We start from the raw sequence: 25,073 nt of genomic DNA, 5'->3' as shown, positions 1-25,073 counted from the left end.
TTTAACATTAAATTAAGAGACCTGTTGGCTGCTTGGATCTGATGGAGTTTATTTTTGTTGTCTGCAGTCATGATTTGAGCAGTTTAAATATATTTGATGCATATCAGACAACTTGAAAACTACTTAGTGAACATCAAAAAACAATGTCATTCTATTATTTTATTCTCTTTTTTTCCACAGTTATCATACAGCAACTGTAAAAGCAAAATTAATGATTTGTGATTCTTTTCGTTGTTTTAATTGTCAGATGTACTTTTTTACATGAAAATTTTTTATCAAAAAAAAATTGGAATCTCCAATGTCACTCGAACTTGGAACATTGCAGAAGCATCCTCCATATACGGGCCCTTCTGCAAACTCAGGTGTGTGAAAACAATCCGTGATTTTCATCTGGAGCAAATGCCTTCCAGCCAGATGCTTCTTTTCATATCACAGTCACAATCATACACACAGGCAGAGCAGAAGTGGAGGAGGCCCAGTCATACACACGCGCAGAGCAGGAGTGGAGGAGGCCCAACCATACACACGCGCAGAGCAGGAGTGGAGGAGGCCCAATTATACACATGCACAGAGCAGGAGTGGAGGAGGCCCAATCATACACATGCGCAGAGCAGGAGTGGAGGAGGCCCAAGCATACACACGCGCAGAGCAGGAGTGGAGGAGGCCCAATCATACACATGCACAGAGCAGGAGTGGAGGAGGTCCAATCATACACACGCGCAGTGCAGGAGTGGAGGAGGCCCAATCATACACACGTGCAGAGCAAGAGTGGAGGAGGTCCAATCATACACACGCGCAGAGCAGGAGTGGAGGAGGCCCAATCATACACACGCGCAGAGCAGGAGTGGAGGAGGCCCAATCATACACACTCGTAGAGCAGGAGTGGAAGAGGCCCAACCATACACGTGCACAGAGAGAGCAAACCACAGGCACCTGGAAGGCCAGCAGGAGTCGCTAGATCAATGACCAATTCTACACCCCTACTGACTGTATCCTGCTCATATCCTCTCATATCCATACCCATTATGCACCGCCCCTGTGGAGCTGCCAACCACAGTCAGCACTGGCAGAGGCCAGATCTGATCCAAGATCGTGGTGCCCACTCATGTGCTGCAAGCCGCTGTCAGATGTATTTAATGATAATGGTAATACTGAAATTATTCCCTCTTCCTGGATTTTGGTGGAGTTAAATGTGGTTTCATTGTTCTTCTGAAAGCAATGGGTGATCTAAGCGTCAAAACTTCACTTGATATTTTAAATTCTGAAACTTTTACACTTGTTTCATTTCGCTAATATCTAAAATGAGTCTTACGGTACTGAGCACAGAACCTCACCTCTGATGCTTCTGTGATTCTGAAAATACTGTTTTGCATTTATCCTTCTTCTGACTTTTTCAGCGTCCTTCTGTCTGTCTGTCAGAACTGTATTTTGTCCCAGCTCTCGGAGCTAAGCTGTGGGAATGTAAATGACTAAATGGACTACATTTATATAGCGCTTTTATCCTAAGCGCTTTACAATTGATGCCTCGCATTCACCAGAGCAATTACGGGTCAGGTGTCTTGCTCAGGGACACTTCGACATGCCCAGGGCGGAAGATCGAACCGCTCTTACCTCCTGAGCTATGTCGCCCCGTTAAGCTACGTCGCCCCGTTAAATGTCCCTCTTAAATGAATGATGTTGAGTCTCAGGATACTTGTGTTTTATTGTGACTTTCCATCAGACTGCTGTCAGTTGAGCATCCTTATTAGCTTTTAGTAGAGTAGTTGGAAGGTGTTCATCTTGTACTGTGCCAAATAGCCTCACAAAGTCAAACCAGGTCAAGGTCAAACCAGAATTTCTTTATTACATGCCCGCAGCATATTTCTGCTGGCAGTACCTACTAATTACATTTTAAAATCTTGGGGCTTTTCCGGTGCAGTGCAATAATGTGCCCATATAAATGTGAATGGGAAATATTTATTTTTGATTATTTTCCATGATTATTTTTGTGATATTATTTTCAGCGTATCTAAAAAAGTCATTTAAAGCAGCCAAAACGACAGCATGCTGTGCTCCAAGGTGCCAAGACGAATCCAATAATAATGCAAATTATTTACATGTACAGTATAAGACCTAATATATATTAAACACTGTGTTGGGGAGTAGTTTAACTACATGTAGGTAAACTAGCAGTTTAATTGTCTTTTGCAGCAGTTTCTTGGTAACAAACTATATTCTAATTTGTGTAGTGGTCGCAGTTGTTATTATCTATTTCATAAGTTTGAGGTGCAGTTAAATACAATAAATACTTTTGGCCCTAAAATATATATTTTTCAAATCCCTTTGACCAAATAATCCTTTTCTTTCTAATCCTGATTGGTGATTATACTGCTCCACTATAATTGCCAATGGTGAACTGCCAATTGCCACACATTGCTGGTTTTCCACACTGAGCTGTATAGTTTTTCTCCCCGTGTGCAAATAGAAGGCATTGCTCACGCCATGTCTGGGTGACATGATAATGATCATTTTTTACAACGTAGTTTGAGCTACATTTTTGAGTTCTTGAAGTTTTACATGCAATATTTCTGTTTAGGGTTACTTTGGTGCAGTTCAGCTTTCAGTATGATGTAATTGGTAGTTGTGCAGCAACACGTTCAGAGTAGTTTCCCCAGCACTGACTGAACACCAAATTCAAGTATTAATAACAGACCTCATTAAAAATATTGTTCTACGTTTCTGTTACTATATCAAAAATATACATCTTTTTTCAGTGATATTTTTGTAAATAGCTAAGAGAAAGAATAATTTAGGAGAAACACCAGAACATTCTGAGTTTTATTTTTTTCACTGCAACTTAAAATGCTATCTACATTTTTTTACTGTCTTGAGTGGATTTGAACAAAAGGATTCTAACTGAAATGAGTCTAAACACAGGGAAAAACGAGACTCATTCCAGTTTGCATTTGTCTGGGTTTTCCAACTCCGAATGTGCCGTAATGACAGTGATTTTACACACAAGGCAAGGCAAAGCAAGGCAAGGGAACACAACCCATGACCCACAAAGTTTTGCGTATAACGAAAACATAATGTAAGCCAGACTAAGCCACTAGACCAAGAAGGGCCTATATTACTACCGGGAATATCTAAAACTGTGCTGCATCTTAGAGTCATTTTGTTCACGTGTTTAGAGATATTCCTTTTATCCTGTTGTCATTTTTATGAAAACATTTGTAGACGGGATATTATTTTTCCACCCTGGACAAAGTAGAGACATTCACTTTAAAGTACGACTTTTCTGGCTGCAAATCCTAAATATTCTCCGGCGGATCTGGTTCAGTTTCAGGCCATAAATGAGGGGATTCAGGATTGGTGGAACAACGAGGTACTCCACGGACATGAAATTGCGGAAAGCCAGCAGACGATTGGGGGGACCATAGCGAGCGTACATGAGGTCAAAAAAGACGGAGACTGTGAAGTTGGTTAATGAGATTAAATGGGGCAAACACGTCTGCATGAACTTATTCCGTTCTTCCTGGGATCGCACAGAGGCTTTGATGATATCAACATAAGAAATCAAGATCAGCACAACCTGTGCAACGTGAAAAACCGCGAGAATGGACCCGTACACGTTGCTGATCGTGGTATCCACACATGACAGCTTTACCACTGGCCAACCTGTACAATAAATCCTGTCGATGTTGAATCCACAAAGAGGTAGTCTGGCTATCAGGACCACCGCAAAAGCTGATTCACAGATGGAAAAAAGCCAGGTAAAAAGCAGCAATTTCATCACCTTCCGAGGCGTGACGATGGAGTGGTAACTGAGCGGCTTGCATATCGCGATATACCTGTCATAAGCCATCATTGCCAACGTCGTCAATTCGCAGGAGGTATAGGTGTATAATACAAAAATTTGACTCAGACAAGCTTTATACGAAGTAACACTCAAATCAGATGAAAGGTCCACAAGTATTTTAGGATAAAATGTACAGGCACCTAATATCCCATTTACACACAAGCTACACAGAAAAATAAACATGGGCTCATGGAGTGTTCTTTCCAAAATAATTGTCACGATCAAAGTCAAGTTCACGAAAATAATAAAAAGGTAAACAAGTAAAGTGACAGCAAAGTATGTGTGTTTGGTAGACATCGTCTCATTCAGTCTTTGTAGAATAAACATTATTGTAGTGGAATTTTCCATGGTAGTTTTGTAACAGTTGCGTATAAAACACCGGAGAGGTTCGGAGCTGTTCTTGCGCCAGTTTTTCCGATGATAATTTCTCCTGCACCACAAACAGGAATAGTACAGAGGATCAGCAATAAGCAGATGTCTGTATTGTACAAAGGCTTGTGGACTTCGTATTCCGAAATTATCTCGCTCTGATATGACCTGTTCACAATGCTTGTCATTTGAATAATTTTCAATGAACTATATAGCTGAAATATTCTACCAATTTTTTTGAAATTAACATCAATAGCTTCATATATCAAAAAAATAATATCACTTTCCGATGTTGAAGGCAAAAGGCTGACGACTTCATTTGGTTTCTAACAGTATAGAGAATGCAGCGCACAGAAAAATGTAATGCCTGTCCCCACCGTATCGGGCTTTATATCTGGATTGTGTAAATGACCTTTGAGATTTGCTGGCTAATCACCGTCCTCACCGAATCTGCCTAATGAGCTGATGTCATGAGCGAGGATAATAACACAGGCAAGTTTTAAATTTGATTATGATGGCGATGAAATAGACCGACTTCATTAATCCCCAAAGGGGAAATTCACATTGACCACGGCGCAGGACATTACATTAAATTAGAGACAGCCTACAAAGCACAGAATGAGGAAACATTATAATAAAAAACTTAAAAAAAAAAAAAAAACACACACCGCGGGTCAAGGGCTGGCACCAGCACACACCTATACAGTTCATACAATCTTAAGAAAAACACGTTTTCAACATGAAGAAATGCCAAGCGATACTCACACATGCAAAGCAGTGTCTACAAATCTTTCATTCAAATGAGCAAAATTGAGGCATTCTGTTAAAAGTATTGATATCAAAATTCCACCAAGTTATAAGAAACAATATTTGCTATGTTAGCTGACACAAATTACACAAGCTGTATTCCAACGTAATGCTACCCAATGCTTCCTAAATTATTTCAAGTGATGTGGCCCTGTGCGAGCACTCATACAGTATACTAATGGGGCAAACATATGTTTGGATATATCTGTAACATTTAATATTTGTTTAATGGGCCTCAATATTTTTGTTGGTAAATGTGCATGTTATATGCTGCTAGGGACATGTCCCCAAGGTGATAATGAGCCCAGTATTCTATGTATGTATGTATGTACGTATGCATGTACGTATGTATGTATGTATAGAATTTATTTCACAATCAGTATATATTTTCAGTTGCAAATATAAAACAATGCCTACATTTTGTAAAATGAACTTGGCAACCAAGTACAAACATACCCATTCTGAAGTGTAAGTATTCACCACCGGTTTCATACATTCATTTAAATGTCTTATTCTTTGAGGCTAATTTTGTCATTTGACACTTTGATATGACACAAAGTTTGAATTACCACGTCAGATAGTAAGATGAAAAAAAAAACAGAGCCAAGTTGATTGAAATAATTTAGCAAGCATTGGATAGCATTGCTTTGGAATACACTTGTGTGAGCTAAGATAGCCAATATTGTGTCTTGTGACTTGGCCTAATTTTGATATCAATACTTTTAATGGCAGGCCTTTTGCATTTGTGGTACTTTATTTCTACCTAAATTACGAATATAATGCAATCTGGTTAGTATTGCAAATGGTACAACTGTTTTGCTTCATTTAAGCCATTTCCCAAGTCTCTGTGATGCTCACACCTGGGGTTATATGACCTTAAAATAGAACGCACCCTAAATTGGTGAGTATTGACCATATTCGCATCTGTGTGGCGGGAATTATTTGCTGAAAAAAGTCAAACCTTGTTTAAATTTCTTCAGTTGCATACAACAAACAGCTAGTCTTTTACAGTGCAAACTGGTAAGCTAGCCAGTGTTGCCAACTTTCATGAGACAAATTAGCAACTTTGTTATCGACAGTGAGCCAAAACGAGAGAGTGATTGTGAACAGAAGATAGCTGAATTAATAAGTTTGCTCGTGTCATTGAATAATAGTAGCCCATCCATGGCCTAAATGTGAAAAAAGCAACATTACTTGTCACATTTCCAAACAAGCATTCAGGAAACAAAATAAACAAACCCTAAAAACCACAAGCTGTGACTTCAGATTTTTTTCAAGCATCTACAGCATTACATTACATTACGTTTATTTAGCAGACGCTTTTATCCAAAGCGACGTACAAACAGCATGCCCTGCTCCGAGGAGCACACGCTGCTGGTTCTCCACACTGAGCTGTATAGCGAGTGGTTTCCTCTGTGTGCACAAAGAAGGCATTACACACATGCAGGCCATGTCTGGGCAACATGATAATGATCATTTTTTTACCAAGCAGTTTGAACTACATTTCATTTGACTTATTCTGTTTTTACAAGCAATATTTCTATTTAGGGTCACTTTTGTGCAGTTCAGCTTCCAGAGTGGAGTAACTGGCTTCTCTGAACAGCCACACTTTCAGAGTAGTTACCCCAACACTGATTGTACACCAAAATTCCAATAAAGTCCAAATAACAACAGACCTAATTAAAAAAAACATTGTTCTACATATCTATTACTATATCAAATATATACTTCTTTTTCCAGTGATATTTTTCTAAATATCTAAGAGGAAAAACTAATTTGGAGAAACATAGGAACATTGTGAATTTAATTATAATCACTGCAACTGACAATGCAATCTAACTATTTTACTCTTTTGCGTAGATATGAACAGCAGCCTCAACACAGGGGAAAGAGAGACCCATTCCGGTTTGCATCTGTCTGGGTTTTCCCAACTCCAAATACACCGTAAGGACATTTTCATACATAAGGCCAACACAACCCATGGTCCACAAAGTTTTGCGTAAAGGTAAAGAATAATGTACACCAAACAAAACCACTAGACCGAGATAGGCTTAAATTACTTCATTATACCTATAGAAGTATATAGAAGAATATCTACATCTGTGCTGCGTCTTACAATCCTATTGTTCTGCTGTTCAGAAATAATTTTAGTGCTGTTGTCACTTTTAAGAAAACATATGAAGGTGGGATATTGCTTTTCAAAGAACAAACATTCACTTTAAAGAATGTCTTTTCCGGCTGCAAATCCTGAAGATTCTCTGGCGGATCTGGTTCAGTTTCAGACCATAGATGAGGGGATTCAGTATCGGTGGAACAACGAGGTACTCCACGGACATGAAAGTGCGGAGAGCGTGCAGACGGTCGGTGGGACCATAGCGAGCGTACATGATGTCAAATATGACTGAGACTGTGAAGTTGATCAATGCGATTAAATGGGGCAAACAGGTCTGCATGAACTTATTCCGTTCTTCCTGCGATCGCACAGCGGCTTTCACAATATTGATATAAGAAATCATGATCAGCACTACCTGTAAAAGGTGAAAAACCGAGAGAATGAACCCGTATACGTTGTTGATTGTGGTGTCCACACATGACAGCTTCACCACTGCCCAAATGGTGCAATATATCTTTTCAATTTTGAACCCACAGAGAGGTAATCTGGCTATCAGGACCACCGCAAAAGCTGATATACAGATGGATAAAAGCCAGGTAAAAAGCAGTAATTTCACAACCTTTTGAGGTGTGACGATGGAGTGGTAATTGAGTGGCTTGCATATGGCGACATACCTGTCATAAGCCATCACTGTTAATGTAGTAAATTCACAGGGAATGTAGCTGTACAATACAAAAATTTGGCCCAGACAAGCTTCATACGAAGTGACACTCAAGTCAGATGAAAGGTCCACCAATATTTTAGGATAAAATGCAGAGGCACCCCATAGCCCGTTTATACACAAGTTACAGAGAAATATAAGCATGGGCTCATGGAGCGTTTTCTCCAAAATAATTGTCACAATCAAAGTCAGGTTTACTAAAATTGTAAAAAGATAAACAATATGAATTACAGCAAAGTAAGCCTGCTTGCTTGACTTAAACTCATTCAGTCCTTGTAGAACAAACAGTATTTTAGTTGAATTCTCCATGGTAATTTAATAGTAGGAAAAAACAGAAGATCAGCAATAAGCAGACTGCTTGTTCGTACAAGCGCTTGTGGTCTTCCTATTCCAAAATCATCTCTCTCTGATATTACCCATTCAGGATGCTTGCCATTTGATGCTTGTCATAATATAATCATTTCCTGATGTTCAAGCCAAGGGGCTGAAGACTTCATTTGGTTCCTAACAGTACAGAGAAAGCAACGCGCAGAAACATTTACTCTCTGTGCCCACTGTATCGGGCTTTATATCTGGATTGTGTAAATGGCCTTTGAGATTTGACAGCCAATCACCGACCTCACCGAATCTGCTTAATGAGTTGAAGTCCTGAGAGAGAAAAAGAGAAAAATAACACAAGCAAGAGTTAAATGTGATGATGATGAAATACTTTATTAACAGCATAAGTCAAGTGTTGTCCATTGCAAGACCAGCCTGCCCCGATTCTGCACTGCTCTAATTTAGAAGGGGCAGCCACATGTTTTTGAATTTTTTATTCAAGGCACAGTATGTATACAGTTCTCAGGGTTTTTTTAATCCTTTGTATGCTACAGTGTATTATAAACACTGTTGGTTGCCGCATGGAGAGAGAACGAGCGCACACACACAAACACAAAATTAAATAAATGACACCTTCACCCTCCCCCCTCACGGGGTCCAGACAAACACAATCAATTAAACAACAAACTAAAATAATAAAGACAATAAAGATCACTGCAACTGACAATGCAATCTAAATATTTTACTCTTTTGCGTGGATATGAACAGCAGCCTCAACACAGGGGAAAAAGAGACCCATTCCGGTTTGCATCTGTCTGGGTTTTCCCAACTCCAAATGCACCGTAAGGACGTTTTCATACATAAGGCCAACACAACCCATGGCCCGCAAAGTTTTGCGTAAAGGTAAAGAATAATGTACACCAAACAAGGCCACTAGACCGAGATAGGCTTAAATTACTTCTATACACCTATAGAAGTATATAGAAGAATATCTACATCTGTGCTGCGTCTAGCAATCCTATTGTTCTGCTGTTCAGAAATAATTTTAGTGCTGTTGTCACTTTTATGAAAACATATGTAGGTGGGATATTGCTTTTCAAAGAACAAACATTCACTTTAAAGAATGTCTTTTTCGGCTGCAAATCCTGAAGATTCTCTGGCGGATCTGGTTCAGTTTCAGACCATAGATGAGGGGATTCAGTATCGGTGGAACAACGAGGTACTCCACGGACATGAAATTGCGGAGAGCGTGCAGACGGCTGGTGGGACCATAGCGAGCGTACATGATGTCAAATATGACTGAGACTGTGAAGTTGATCAATGCGACTAAATGGGGCAAACAGGTCTGCATGAACTTATTCCGTTCTTCCTGCGATCGCACAGCGGCTTTGACAATATTAATATAAGAAATCAAGATCAGCACTACCTGTGAAACGTGAAAAACCGAGAGAATTGTCCCGTATACGTTGTTGCTAGTGGCGTCCACGCATGACAGCTTTACCACGGCCCAGGCTGTGCAATAAATCTTGTCGATGTTGAATCCACAGAGGGGCAGTCTGGCCACCAAACCCGCCACAACAACTGATTCACAGATGGACAAAAGCCAAGTTAAAATCAGCAATTTCATAACCTTCCGAGGTGTGATGATGGAGTGGTAACTGAGCGGCTTGCATATCGCGATATACCTGTCATAAGCCATCATTGCCAACGTCGTAAATTCGCAGCAGGAATAGCTGTATAATACAAAAATTTGACTCAGACAAGCTTTATACGAAGTAACACTCAAATCAGATGAAAGGTCCACAAGTATTTTAGGATAAAATGTACAGGCACCTAATATCCCATTTACACACAAGCTACACAGAAAAATAAACATGGGCTCATGAAGCGCTCTTTCCAAAATAATTGTCACAATCAAAGTCAGGTTCGCTAAAACTGTAAAAAGGTAAACGAGAAGAGTGAAAGCAAAATACGTGTGTTTGCTAGACATCGTCTCATTCAGTCTTTGTAGAACAAACACTATCGTAGTGGAATTATCCATGGTGGTTCTACAACAGTTGCGTATAAAGCACCGGGGAGATTCAGAGCAGTTCTTGTGCCAGTTTTTCCGGTGGCAATTTCTCCTGCACCGCAAACAGGGAAAGTACAGACGATCAGCAATAAGCAGACTGCTTGTTTGTACAAAGGCTTGTGGACTTCTTATTCCGAAATTATCTCGCTCTGGTATTACCTGTTCACAATGCTTGTCATTTGAATAAATTTCAATGAACTATATAGCTGAAATGTCCTACAAATTTTTTTTGAAATGAACATCAATAGCTTCATATATCAAAAAATAATATCACTTTCCGATGTTGAAGCCAAAAGGCTGACGACTTCATTTCGTTTCTAACAGTATAGAGAATGCAGCGCACAGAAAAATTTAATGCCTGTCCCCACCGTATCGGGCTTTATATCTGGATTGTGTAAATGGCCTTTGAGATTTGCCGGCTAATCACCGTCCTCTTCGAATCTACCTAATGAGCTGAAGTCCTGAGAGAGAAAAGTAACACAGGAAAGTGTTAAATATGATGATGATGATGATGATAATGATGAATTAGACCTACTTTATTAACTGCAAAAGAGGAAATTCACATTATCCACAGCGCGGGAGAGTACATTAAAATAGAGACAGGCTGCAAAGCACAGCACAAGAAAAATGAAAATAACGACTTAAAAAAACACAGGAGGTCAGGGCTGGCACAAACTCACAACTGTGTAGTACACACAATTTTAAGAAAAACACGTTTTGGAGATACACAAATACCAAGCTACTCACATATGCAAAGCACTGTGTAAAAGTCATATATTAAAATTAGCCCTTCAATTAAAAGTACTGATTTCAACATTCGCTGAATTTAGTTCTAAGAAGCAATATTGGCTATCTTAGCTCACACAAATTAAACAAACTGTATTCCAGTGCAATGCTACCTAATGCTACCTGAATTATTTTAAGCAACTGTGGTAAAAGCAAGGAAATATAAGCAATTGAATTAGCAATTGGATTGAGCTGCCGACGGCAATGCATGATTCCAGACATCATTTTCACAGCTATTGCAACATCCCTTTTAACACCTATTGCTACATCCCCTTTAACATTAAAATAAGAGACCTGTTGGCTGCATGGATCTGATGGAGTTTATTTTTGTTGTCTGCGGTCATGATTTGAGCAATTTAAATATATTTGATGCATATCAGACAACTTGAAGACTACTTAGTGAGCATCAAAAAACAATGTCATTCTATTATTTTATTCTTTTCTTTCACAGTTATCATACAGCAACTGTAAAAGCAAAATTAATTATTTGTGATTCTTTTCTTTGTTTTAATTGTCAGATGTACTTTTGTACATGAAAATTTTTAATAAAAAAAAATTGGAATCTCCAATGTCACTTGAACTTTGCAGAAGCATCCTCCATATACGGGCCCTGCTGCAAACTTAGGTGTGTGAAAACAATCCGTGATTTTCATCTGGAGCAAATGCCTTCCAGCCAGATGCTTCTTTTCATATCACAGTCACAATCATACACATGCGCAGAGCAAAAGTGGAAGAGGCCCAATCATACACATGCGCAGAGCAGGAGTGGAGGAGGCCCAATCGTACACACGCGCAGAGCAGGAGTGGAGGAGGCCCAACCATACACACTCGAAGAGCAGGAGTGGAGGAGGCCCAATCATACACACGCGCAGAGCAGGAGTGGAGGAGGCCCAATCATACACACTCGTAGAGCAGGAGTGGAGGAGGCCCAACCATACACGTGCACAGAGAGAGCAAACCACAGGCACCTGGAAGGCCAGCAGGAGTCGCTAGATCAATGAACAATGCTACACCCCTACTGACTGTATCCTGCTCATATCCTCTCATATCCATACCCATTATGCACCGCCCCGTGCAGCTGCCAACCACAGTCGGCACTGGCAGAGGCCAGATCTGATCCAAGATCGTGGTGCCCACTCATGTGCTGCAAGCCGCAGTCAGATGTATTTAAGGATAATGGTAATACTGCAAGTAATCCCTGTTCCTGGATTTTGGCTGAGTTGAATGTGGTTCCATTGTTTGTCTGAAAGCAATGGGTGGTCTAAGCTTCAAAACTTTGCTTGATGTTTTAAATTCTGAAACTTTTACACTTGTTTCATTTCGCTAAGATCTACAATGAGTCTTACGGTACTGAGCACAGACCCTCACTTCTGATGTTTCTGTGATACTGAAAAAAACAGTTCTGCATTCATCCTTCTTCTGACTTTTTCAGCGTGCTTCTGTCTGTCTGTCAGAACTGTATTTTGTCCCAGCTCTCGGAGCTGAGCTGTGGGAATGTAAATGACTAAATGGACTACATTTATATAGCGCTTTTATCCAAAGCGCTTTACAATTGATGCCTCGCATTCACCAGAGCAATTACGGGTCAGGTGTCTTGCTCAGGGACACTTCGACATGCCCAGGACGGGAGATCGAACCGCTCTTACCTCCTGAGCTACGTCGCCCCGTTAAGCTACGTCGCCCCGTTAAATGTCCCTCTTAAATGAATGATGTTGAGTCTCAGGATACTTGTGTTTTATTGTGACTTTCCATCAGACTGCTGTCAGTTGAGCATCCTTATTAGCTTTTAGTAGAGTAGTTGGAAGGTGTTCATCTTGTACTGTGCCAAATAGCCTCACAAAGTCAAACCAGGTCAAGGTCAAACCAGAATTTCTTTATTACATGCCCGCAGCATATTTCTGCTGGCAGTACCTACTAATTACATTTTAAAATCTTGGGACTTTTCCGGTGCAGTGCAATAATGTGCCCATATAAATGTGAATGGGAAATATTTATTTTTGATTATTTTCCATGATTATTTTTGTGATATTATTTTCAGCGTATCTAAAAAAGTCATTTAAAGCAGCCAAAACGACAGCATGCCCTGCTCCAAGGTGCCAAGACGAATCCAATAATAATGCAAATTATTTACATGTACAGTATAAGACCTAATATATATTAAACACTGTGTTGGGGAGTAGTTTAACTACATGTAGGTAAATTAGCAGTTTAATTGTCTTTTGCAGCAGTTTCTTGGTAACAAACTATATTCTAATTTGTGTAGTGGTCGCAGTTGTTATTATCTATTTCATAAGTTTGAGGTGCAGTTAAATACAATAAATACTTTTGGCCCTAAAATATATATTTTTCAAATCCCTTTGACCAAATAATCCTCCTCTTTCTAATCCTGATTGGTGAGAAGCACTCTGCTCCACTATAATTGCCAATGGTGAACTGCCAATTGCCACACATTGCTGGTTTTCCACACTGAGCTGTATAGTTTTTCTCCCCGTGTGCAAATAGAAGGCATTGCTCACGCCATGTCTGGGCGACATGATAATGATAATTTTTTACAACGTAGTTTGAGCTACATTTTTGAGTTCTTGAAGTTTTACATGCAATATTTCTGTTTAGGGTTACTTTGGTGCAGTTCAGCTTTCAGTATGATGTAATTGGTAGTTGTGCAGCAACACGTTCAGAGTAGTTTCCCCAGCACTGACTGAACACCAAATTCAAGTATTAATAACAGACCTCATTAAAAATATTGTTCTACGTTTCTGTTAGTGTATCAAAAATATACATCTTTTTTCAGTGATATTTTTGTAAATAGCTAAGAGAAAAAATAATTTAGGAGAAACACCAGAACATTCTGAGTTTTATTTTTTTCACTGCAACTTAAAATACTATCTACATATTTTACTGTCTTGAGTGGATTTGAACAAAAGGATTCTAACTGAAATGAGTCTAAACACAGGGAAAAACGAGACTCATTCCAGTTTGCATTTGTCTGGGTTTTCCAACTCCGAATGTGCCGTAATGACAGTGATTTTACACACAAGGCAAGGCAAAGCAAGGCAAGGGAACTCAACCCATGAGCCACAAAGTTTTGCGTATAACGAAAACATAATGTAAGCCAGACTAAGCCACTAGACCAAGAAGGGCCTATATTACTACCGGGAATATCTAAAACTGTGCTGCATCTTAGAGTCATTTTGTTCACGTGTTTAGAGATATTCCTTTTATCCTGTTGTCATTTTTATGAAAACATTTGTAGACGGGATATTATTTTTCCACCCTGGACAAAGTAGAAACATTCACTTTAAAGTACGACTTTTCTGGCTGCAAATCCTAAATATTCTCCGGCGGATCTGGTTCAGTTTCAGGCCATAAATGAGGGGATTTAGGATCGGTGGAACGACGAGGAACTCCACGGACATGAAATTGCGGAGAGCCAGCAGACGATTGGGGGGACCATAGCGAGCGTACATGAGGTCAAAAAAGACGGAGACAGTGAAGTTGGTTAATGAGATTAAATGGGGCAAACACGTCTGCATGAACTTATTCCGTTCTTCCTGCGATCGCACAGAGGCTTTGATGATATCAACATAAGAAATCAAGATCAGCACAACCTGTGCAACGTGAAAAACCGCGAAAATGGACCCGTACACGTTGCTGATCGTGGTATCCACACATGACAGCTTTACCACTGGCCAACCTGTACAATAAATCCTGTCGATGTTGAATCCACAAAGAGGTAGTCTGGCTATCAGGACCACCGCAAAAGCTGATTCACAGATGGAAAAAAGCCAGGTAAAAAGCAGCAATTTCATCACCTTCCGAGGCGTGATGATGGAGTGGTAACTGAGCGGCTTGCATATCGCGATATACCTGTCATAAGCCATCATTGCCAACGTCGTCAATTCGCAGCAGGTATAGGTGTATAATACAAAAATTTGACTCAGACAAGCTTTATAAGACGTAACACTCAAATCAGATGAAAGGTCCACAAGTATTTTAGGATAAAATGTACAGGCACCTAATATCCCATTTACACACAAGCTACACAGAAAAATAAACATGGGCTCATGGAGTGTTCTCTCCAAAATAATTGTCACGATCAAAGTCAAGTTCACGAAAATAATAAAAAGGTAAACAAGTAAAGTGACAGCAAAGTATGTGTGTTTGGTAGACATCGTCTCATTCAGTCTTTGTAGAATAAACATTATTGTAGTGGAATTTTCCATGGTAGTTTTGTAACAGTTGCGTATAAAACACCGGAGAGGTTCGGAGCTGTTCTTGCGCCAGTTTTTCCGATGATAATTTCTCCTGCACCACAAACAGGAATAGTACAGAGGATCAGCAATAAGCAGATGTCTGTATTGTACAAAGGCTTGTGGACTTCGTATTCCGAAATTATCTCGCTCTGATATGACCTGTTCACAACGCTTGTCATTTGAATAATTTTCAATGAACTATATAGCTGAAATATTCTACCAAATTTTTTGAAATTAACATCAATAGCTTCATATTTCAAAAAAATAATATCACTTTCCGATGTTGAAGTCAAAAGGCTGACGACTTCATTTGGTTTCTAACAGTACAGAGAAAGCAGCACGCAGAAAGTCTGAATGTCTGTCCCCACCGTATCGGGCTTTATATCTGGATTGTGTAAATGACCTTTGAGATTTGCTGGCTAATCACCGTCCTCTTCGAATCTACCTAATGAGCTGATGTCATGAGAGAGGATAATAACACAGGCAAGTGTTAAATATGATGATGATGATGATGAAATAGACCGACTTCATTAATCCCCAGTGTTTAATTTTAAAAGGGGAAATTCACATTGACCACGGCGCAGGACATTACATTAAATTAGAGACAGCCTACAAAGCACAGAATGAGGAAACATTAAAATAAAAAACTTAAAAAAAAAACACACCGGGGGTCAAGGGCTGGCACCAGCACACACCTATACAGTTCATACAATCTGAAGAAAAACACGTTTTCAACATGAAGAAATGCCAAGCTATACTCACACATGCAAAGCAGTGTCTACAAATCTTTCATTCAAATGAGCAAAATTGAGGCATTCTATTAAATGTATTGATATCAAAATTCCGCCAAGTTATAAGAAACAATATTTGCTATATTAGCTGACACAAATTAAACAAGCTGTATTCCAAAGCAATGCTACCCAATGCTTCCTAAATTATTTCAAGTGATGTGGCCCTGTGCGAGCACTCATACAGTATACTAATGGGGCAAACATATGTTTGGATATATCTGTAACATTTAATATTTGTTTAATGGGCCTCAATATTTTTGTTGGTAAATGTGCATGTTATATGCTGCTAGGGACATGTCCCCAAGGTGATAATGAGCCCAGTATTCTATGTATGTATGTATGTACATATGCATGTACGTATGTATGTATGTATAGAATTTATTTCACAATCAGTATATATTTTCAGTTGCAAATATAAAACAATGCCTACATTTTGTAAAATGAACTTGGCAACCAAGTACAAACATACCCATTCTGAAGTGTAAGTATTCACCACCGGTTTCATACATTCATTTAAATGTCTTATTCTTTGAGGCTAATTTTGTCATTTGACACTTTGATATGACACAAAGTTTGAATTACCACGTCAGATAGTAAGATGAAAAAAAAAAAACAGAGCCAAGTTGATTGAAATAATTTAGTAAGCATTGGATAGCATTGCTTTGGAATACACTTGTGTGAGCTAAGATAGCCAATATTGTGTCTTGTGACTTGGCCTAATTTTGATATCAATACTTTTAATGGCAGGCCTTTTGCATTTGTGGTACTTTATTTCTACCTAAATTACAAATATAATGCAATCTGGTTAGTATTGCAAATGGTACAACTGTCTTGCTTCATTTAAGCCATTTTCCAAGTCTCTGTGATGCTCACACCTGGGGTTATATGACCTTAAAATAGAACGCACCCTAAATTGGTGAGTATTGACCATATTCGCATCTGTGTGGCGGGAATTATTTGCTGAAAAAAGTCAAACCTTGTTTAAATTTCTTCAGTTGCATACAACAAACAGCTAGTCTTTTACAGTGCAAACTGGTAAGCTATCCAGTGTTGCCAACTTTCATGAGACAAATTAGCAACTTTGTTATCGAAAGTGAGCCAAAACGAGAGAATGATTGTGAACAGAGGATAGCTGAATTAATAAGTTTGCTCGTGTCATTGAATAATAGTAGCCCATCCATGGCCTAAATGTGAAAAAAGCAACATTACTTGTCACATTTCCAAACAAGCATTCAGGAAACAAAATAAACAAACCCTAAAAACCACAAGCTGTGACTTCAGATTTTTTTCAAGCATCTACAGCATTACATTACATTACGTTTATTTAGCAGACGCTTTTATCCAAAGCGACGTACAAACAGCATGCCCTGCTCCGAGGAGCACACGCTGCTGGTTCTCCACACTGAGCTGTATAGCGAGTGGTTTCCTCTGTGTGCACAAAGAAGGCATTACACACATGCAGGCCATGTCTGGGCAACATGATAATGATCATTTTTTTTACCAAGCAGTTTGAACTACATTTCTTTTGACTTATTGTGTTTTTACAAGCAATATTTCTATTTAGGGTCAATTTTGTGCAGTTCAGCTTCCAGAGTGGAGTAACTGGCTACTCTGTACAGCCACACTTTCAGAGTAGTTACCCCAACACTGATTGTACACCTAAATTCCAATAAAGTCCAAATAACAACAGACCTAATAAAAAAAAACATTGTTCTACATATCTATTACTATATCAAACATATACATCTTTTTTCAGTGATATTTTTCTAAATATCTAAGAGGAAAAACTAATTTGGAGAAACATAGGAACATTGTGAATTTAATTATAATCACTGCAACTGACAATGCAATCTAACTATTTTACTCTTTTGCGTGGATATGAACAGCAGCCTCAACACAGGGGAAAAAGAGACCCATTCCGGTTTGCATCTGTCTGGGTTTTCCCAACTCCAAATACACCGTAAGGACGTTTTCATACATAAGGCCAACACAACCCATGGCCCGCAAAGTTTTGCGTAAAGGTAAAGAATAATGTACACCAAACAAGGCCACTAGACCGAGATAGGCTTAAATTACTTCAATATACCTATAGAAGTATATAGAAGAATATCTACATCTGTGCTGCGTCTTACAATCCTATTGTTCTGCTGTTCAGAAATAATTTTAGTGCTGTTGTCACTTTTAAGAAAACATATGAAGGTGGGATATTGCTTTTCAAAGAACAAACATTCACTTTAAAGAATGTCTTTTCCGGCTGCAAATCCTGAAGATTCTCTGGCGGATCTGGTTCAGTTTCAGACCATAGATGAGGGGATTCAGGATTGGTGGAACAATGAGGTACTCCACGGACATGAAAGTGCGGAGAGCGTGCAGACGGTCGGTGGGACCATAGCGAGCGTACATGATGTCAAATAGGAATGAGACTGTGAAGCTGATCAATGCGACTAAATGGGGAAAACAGGTCTGCATGAACTTATTCCGTTCTTCCTGCGATCGCACAGCGGCTTTCACAATATTAATATAAGAAATCATGATCAGCACTACCTGTAAAAGGTGAAAAACCGAGAAAAAGTACCCGTATACGTTGTTGATTGTGGTGTCCACGCATGACAGCTTCACCACTACCCAAATGGTGCAATATATCTTTTCAATTTTGAATCCACAGAGAGGTAATCTGGCTATCAGGACCACCGCAAAAGCTGATATACAGATGGATAAAAGCCAGGTAAAAAGCAGTAATTTCACAACCTTTTGAGGTGTGACGATGGAGTGGTAATTGAGTGGCTTGCATATGGCGACATACCTGTCATAAGCCATCACTGTTAATGTAGTAAATTCACAGGGAATGTAGCTGTACAATACAAAAATTTGGCCCAGACAAGCTTCATACGAAGTGACACTCAAGTCAGATGAAAGGTCCACCAATATTTTAGGATAAAATGCAGAGGCACCCCATAGCCCGTTTACACACAAGTTACAGAGAAATATAAGCATGGGCTCATGGAGCGTTTTCTCCAAAATAATTGTCACAATCAAAGTCAGGTTTACTAAAATTGTAAAAAGATAAACAATATGAATAACAGCAAAGTAAGCCTGCTTGCTTGACTTAAACTCATTCAGTCCTTGTAGAACAAACAGTATTTTAGTTGAATTCTCCATGGTAATAGCAGGAAAAAACAGAAGATCAGCAATAAGCAGACTGCTTGTTCGTACAAGCGCTTGTGGTCTTCCTATTCCAAAATCATCTCTCTCTGATATTACCCATTCAGGATGCTTGTCATTTGATGCTTGTCATAATATAATCATTTCCTGATGTTCAAGCCAAGGGGCTGAAGACTTCATTTGGTTCCTAACAGTACAGAGAAAGCAACGCGCAGAAACATTTACTCTCTGTGCCCACTGTATCGAGCTTTATATCTGGATTGTGTAAATGGCCTTTGAGATTTGACAGCCAATCACCGACCTCACCGAATCTGCTTAATGAGTTGAAGTCCCGAGAGAGAAAAAGAGAAAAATAACACAAGCAAGAGTTAAATGTGATGATGATGAAATACTTTATTAACAGCATAAGTCAAGTGTTGTCCATTGCAAGACCAGCCTGCCCCGATTCTGCACTGCTCTAATTTAGGAGGGGCAGCCACATGTTTTAAAATTTTTTATTCAAGGCACAGTATGTATACAGTTCTCAGGGTTTTTTCATCCTTTGTATGCTACAGTGTATTATAAACACTGTTGGTTGCCGCATGGAGAGAGAGCGAGCGCACACACACAAACACGAAATTAAATAAATGACACCTTCACCCTCCCCCCTCACGGGGTCCAGACAAACACAATCAATTAAACAACAAACTAAAATAATAAAGACAATAAAGATCACTGCAACTGACAATGCAATCTAAATATTTTCCTCTTTTGCGTGGATATGAACAGCAGCCTCAACACAGGGGAAAAAGAGACCCATTCCGGTTTGCATCTGTCTGGGTTTTCCCAACTCCAAATGCACCGTAAGGACGTTTTCATACATAAGGCCAACACAACCCATGGCCCGCAAAGTTTTGCGTAAAGGTAAAGAATAATGTACACCAAACAAGGCCACTAGACCGAGATAGGCTTAAATTACTTCTATACACCTATAGAAGTATATAGAAGAATATCTACATCTGTGCTGCGTCTAACAATCCTATTGTTCTGCTGTTCAGAAATAATTTTAGTGCTGTTGTCACTTTTATGAAAACATATGTAGGTGGGATATTGCTTTTCAAAGAACAAACATTCACTTTAAAGAATGTCTTTTTCGGCTGCAAATCCTGAAGATTCTCTGGCGGATCTGGTTCAGTTTCAGACCATAGATGAGGGGATTCAGTATCGGTGGAACAACGAGGTACTCCACGGACATGAAATTGCGGAGAGCGTGCAGACGGCTGGTGGGACCATAGCGAGCGTACATGATGTCAAATATGACTGAAACTGTGAAGTTGATCAATGCGACTAAATGGGGCAAACAGGTCTGCATGAACTTATTCCGTTCTTCCTGCGATCGCACAGCGGCTTTGACAATATTAATATAAGAAATCAAGATCAGCACTACCTGTGAAACGTGAAAAACCGAGAGAATTGTCCCGTATACGTTGTTGATAGTGGCGTCCACGCATGACAGCTTTACCACGGCCCAGGCTGTGCAATAAATCTTGTCGACGTTGAATCCACAGAGGGGCAGTCTGGCCACCAAACCCGCCACAACAACTGATTCACAGATGGACAAAAGCCAAGTAAAAATCAGCAATTTCATAACCTTCCGAGGTGTGATGATGGAGTGGTAACTGAGCGGCTTGCATATCGCGATATACCTGTCATAAGCCATCATTGCCAACGTCGTAAATTCGCAGCAGGTATAGCTGTATAATACAAAAATTTGACTCAGACAAGCTTTATACGAAGTAACACTCAAATCAGATGAAAGGTCCACAAGTATTTTAGGATAAAATGTACAGGCACCTAATATCCCATTTACACACAAGCTACACAGAAATATAAACATGGGCTCATGAAGCGCTCTTTCCAAAATAATTGTCACAATCAAAGTCAGGTTCGCTAAAACTGTAAAAAGGTAAACGAGAAGAGTGAAAGCAAAATACGTGTGTTTGCTAGACATCGTCTCATTCAGTCTTTGTAGAACAAACACTATCGTAGTGGAATTATCCATGGTGGTTCTACAACAGTTGCGTATAAAGCACCGGGGAGATTCAGAGCTGTTCTTGTGCCAGTTTTTCCGGTGACAATTTCTCCTGCACCGCAAACAGGGAAAGTACAGACGATCAGCAATAAGCAGACTGCTTGTTTGTACAAAGGCTTGTGGACTTCTTATTCCGAAATTATCTCGCTCTGATATTACCTGTTCAAAATGCTTGTCATGTGAATAAATTGCAAAGAACTATATGGCTGAAATCCTACAAATCTTCAGATTGAATATAAAAACGTTAATATATCGAAAAATAATATAAACACTTCCTGATTTCAAGCCAAAGGGCTGAAGACCTCGTTTGGTTTCGAACAGTATAGAGAAAGCAATGCGCAGAAAGGTCGAATGCCTGTGCCCACCCTATCGGGCTTTATATCTGGATTGTGTAAACGACCTTTGAGATTTGCCAGCTAATCACCATCTTCACCGAATCTGCTTAATGAGCTGAAGTCCCGAGAGAGAAAACAAAAGAAAAATAACACAATACACAGCAAGAGTTAAATGTGTTGATTATGATGATGACATAATTTATTAATCCCAAAGAGGGAGATTCATACTTTTTTTTCATCCTCTGTATGCTACCATGTATCATATAGAGTGTGGTCTGCAAGTATTTGGGCAGTGACACAATTTTTGTTATTTTAGCTCTGTACTCCAGCACATTAGACTTTAAAGGAAAGGATGGATATGAGGTTAAAGTGCAGACTGTTAGCTCTGATTTGAGGATATTTGCAAGTTTACTGGGTGATCTGTGTAAAATTTATAGCCTTTTTAAATAAGTAGTCCCCCAATGTTAGGGGACCATAAGTAATTGAACAAATTAACATAATCTTGAAGAAAGTCATCATGCTTAGTACTTATCTTGCATTCCATGAGTGCCCAAAGTCTGCAACCCATAGACATCACCAGATTCTGGGTGCCCTGGTGATGATCTGCTAGGCCTGTACTGCAGCCTTCTTCTGTCCCTATTTGTTTCAGGGTTTTTTTGCCTTCAGTTTTGGTTCCTTTCCTTCTCCAGACCTCTCCTCTTTCCATCACTTTGGTTCAGGTTAAAAGTGCCATCTTTCCACCAATAGTGTACCTACAGCAGTGGCCTCCAACCCTCGTCCCGGAGAGCTACAGGGTCTGCTGGTTTTCACAGTGACTCCGCACTTCATGAATAAATTAGAGCAGTTGATTACACAGTTAACTCAACTGACCTGGTGTCTTGGGTCTCAATTATGTGCTGATTTTTAGGTGAAAACCAAAACCAGCAGACCCTGTAGCTCTCCAGGACCAGGGTTGGAGACCACTGACCTACAGGAACTGTTAAAGCAGCAATAATGGAACACAGTTGTACAAGTAGCCAATTTGGGTATAGCTTGTAACGTTTGTCTAAAGATAAATTCTTCATTTTCATATATATTTATTTTTCAGTTAGTAACGTATATAGTGATATACAGTGCTGTGAAAAGGTATTTGCTCCCTGAATGGTTTCAGATATTTACACAAAATATAACATTCAACAAAGGGAATCTGAGTAAACACAAAACATATTTTTAAAATCATTATTTCATTTATTCAGTGAAAAAAGTTATAAAACACCCATATGAAAAACATTATTGCCCCCTTAAACTTAACTGGTTGCACCACCTTTACCAGCAATAACTGAAACCAAATGCTTTGTATAATTTGATCGGTCTTGCACATTACTGTGGAGGAATTTTTGCTCACTCTTCTTTGCAGAACTGCAGAGTTTTCTCTTGTGTGGATTCAAATAGCAGCCTCAACACAGGGAAAACGAGATTCATTCCAGCTTGCATTTGTCTGGGCTATCTGAATTGACCATAAGGACAATGTTTTCATACACAAGGCAACATGACCTATGACCCATAATGTTTTGCTTAAAACTAAAACATAATATCAGCCAAACTAGTCTACCAGACCAAGATAGGCTTACATTACTAGGAACATCCAAAACAGTTCTGCATCTGTAAACCCTTTTGTTCCTTGCTGTCTACTGTTCATTTTTGTCATCTTGTCTTTTTATGAAAACATTTCTACAATAGGTGGGATAGTACACCGGTATCTCTGCTTGGTGTTTTCTGTTATGTCTCTTTCTGTGTATTCATAGCAGGGTGTGTATTGTGCATGCATGCATCACCAATGCAGTCAGTAAGTTTTTAATATTAAATATCACCCTTGTACAAAACACAAGAGCTGATGTTTGAATCAATTCAAATCACATCAGTGCAATAACATTTACTCTACAAATATGTGTGTGTGTAACGGCAAAAAAAACCCTTCAAATAGTGTTCCTTGCAGAATTATTCACATTTTGTGACATAATATGCTGCAGATTTGTTGTAACTTTCATTTAAATTCCATCTGATACTTTTAAAAGTGTGTCAATGATTTTTTCTGTGGATTATTAGGGGTCCAAGCAGCGAAGCTGGTGGAACCCTATTGTATCTGTTAGGATTATTATTAGGGGTCCAAGCAGCGAAGCTGGTGGAACCCTATTGTATCTGTTAGGATTATTATTATTATTATTATTATTCTTATTATTTTTCTCCGGTAAAAGTATCTGAGGCTCAGCAACCATAAGTCCTGGAGCGACCAAATTTGGCTGGTGGGTTTCTATGTGCCCCCACTACTCAGGCACTAAAAATCACGTACGTCGGTCAGATGGTGGCGCTATAACAAAGGGTTTTGCGTAAAAGGCCATAACTCCCACACCATAAGTCCGGTCAACACAAAACTTCATCAACATATGCATGTGAACGTGCTCTATACCTTTGCCATTGGGACCACCTGTGTCCGCCATATTGTTTGCCCGCCATTTTGACTTTTTAGTTGGGGCGTGGCAGTTTTCTCCGCTAAAATGTCTGAGGCTCAGCAACCATAAGTTGTAGACCAACTAAATTTGGTACGTGCGTTCCTGTGGCCCCCCACTACCCAGGCACTAAAAATCACCTATGTCGGCCAGATGGTGGCGCTATAACAAAGGATCATACTTTAAAAGGTCATAACTCCCACACCGTAAGTCAGATCAACACAAAACTTCATCGACTGATGCATCTGAATGTGCTCTACAACTTTCCTATTGGGAGCACCTATGTCCGCCATATGGTTTGCACACCATTTGGACTTTTTCATTAGGTGGGGTGCGGAAAAGCTGGAGCTCCAAATCCAAACGATTACGACATCGAGTAAACTTCTTTACGGCAAGCGACAACCAGTTTTCTCTAGTTTTTATCAGTGAAAGCACGGTCTGACACTGCCACCTAGCGTGCATGCTAAGATCGGCTACCCAAAGTTTCTTAGTAAAAGCTTTCTGAGAGGATGAATAATTACTTTTATTTGGCATGGATCCATTTGAAGACAGTATCGGGTGAGTTCGTTTAGTCTTTGAATCTGTCATTATGCTGAGAAACAGCTAAACCATTTTATTTATTGGTTGTGAGTTTCTGTGAAAACGCGCGAAAACACGCTGGTCTGATGAAACAATGACGGTAGCCTAATACATATATTGTCCGCTTCGTTCCGTTGCTATCATAACATAATGACCTACAGCTGCAGTTTCTCGCTGCATTTACTAATATTGAATATAAACAAATGACGCAATTTATGCTGTAAATCGTATCCTCAATTTAATCTCTAAATCGACTGTAAGTTTAGGGTTGTAACTAGGTAGTTGTTTCGTAGGTGACTTAACTCGTCTTAACTATTGCCGTAGGGTCTTGTTTTTTTCACTGAGGGGACGGTCTGACCGTCGGGAAGCATTG

General features: G+C 39.5%; 6 protein-coding genes across 6 annotated transcripts; all 6 read right to left on the bottom strand.

Annotated features, from left to right (window-relative positions):
• Window positions 1-2,867: 2,867 nt before the first annotated feature.
• On the bottom strand, window positions 2,868-4,549 carry LOC118209503 (olfactory receptor 4S1-like). Its single transcript, XM_035384832.1, has one exon. The coding sequence runs from the start codon at window positions 4,184-4,186 to the stop codon at window positions 3,257-3,259; it is 930 nt and encodes a 309-aa protein (XP_035240723.1). The 5' UTR covers window positions 4,187-4,549; the 3' UTR covers window positions 2,868-3,256.
• A 2,509-nt stretch (window positions 4,550-7,058) lies between these two features.
• LOC118209511 (olfactory receptor 1-like) lies at window positions 7,059-8,688 on the bottom strand. Its single transcript, XM_035384839.1, has one exon. It carries the CDS (start codon window positions 8,155-8,157, stop codon window positions 7,228-7,230), a length of 930 nt encoding a protein of 309 aa, XP_035240730.1. The 5' UTR covers window positions 8,158-8,688; the 3' UTR covers window positions 7,059-7,227.
• A 507-nt stretch (window positions 8,689-9,195) lies between these two features.
• Window positions 9,196-10,288, bottom strand: LOC118209508 (olfactory receptor 8I2-like). Its single transcript, XM_035384837.1, has one exon. It carries the CDS (start codon window positions 10,205-10,207, stop codon window positions 9,278-9,280), a length of 930 nt encoding a protein of 309 aa, XP_035240728.1. The 5' UTR covers window positions 10,208-10,288; the 3' UTR covers window positions 9,196-9,277.
• A 3,816-nt stretch (window positions 10,289-14,104) lies between these two features.
• LOC118209507 (olfactory receptor 4S1-like) lies at window positions 14,105-15,609 on the bottom strand. The gene has a single exon (XM_035384836.1). It carries the CDS (start codon window positions 15,244-15,246, stop codon window positions 14,317-14,319), a length of 930 nt encoding a protein of 309 aa, XP_035240727.1. The 5' UTR covers window positions 15,247-15,609; the 3' UTR covers window positions 14,105-14,316.
• Window positions 15,610-17,933: 2,324 nt separating this feature from the next.
• On the bottom strand, window positions 17,934-19,414 carry LOC118209506 (olfactory receptor 2G6-like). Its single transcript, XM_035384835.1, has one exon. It carries the CDS (start codon window positions 19,224-19,226, stop codon window positions 18,297-18,299), a length of 930 nt encoding a protein of 309 aa, XP_035240726.1. The 5' UTR covers window positions 19,227-19,414; the 3' UTR covers window positions 17,934-18,296.
• Window positions 19,415-19,717: 303 nt separating this feature from the next.
• On the bottom strand, window positions 19,718-21,633 carry LOC118209502 (olfactory receptor 2G3-like). Its single transcript, XM_035384830.1, has one exon. The coding sequence runs from the start codon at window positions 21,268-21,270 to the stop codon at window positions 20,341-20,343; it is 930 nt and encodes a 309-aa protein (XP_035240721.1). The 5' UTR covers window positions 21,271-21,633; the 3' UTR covers window positions 19,718-20,340.
• Window positions 21,634-25,073: the final 3,440 nt, after the last annotated feature.

This window comes from Anguilla anguilla, chromosome 12 (assembly GCF_013347855.1).
Source record: "Anguilla anguilla isolate fAngAng1 chromosome 12, fAngAng1.pri, whole genome shotgun sequence".
Taxonomy (NCBI): domain Eukaryota; kingdom Metazoa; phylum Chordata; class Actinopteri; order Anguilliformes; family Anguillidae; genus Anguilla; species Anguilla anguilla.
The sequence above is the reverse complement of the archived record's forward strand: the minus strand, read 5'-3'. Positions and strand labels throughout refer to the sequence as shown.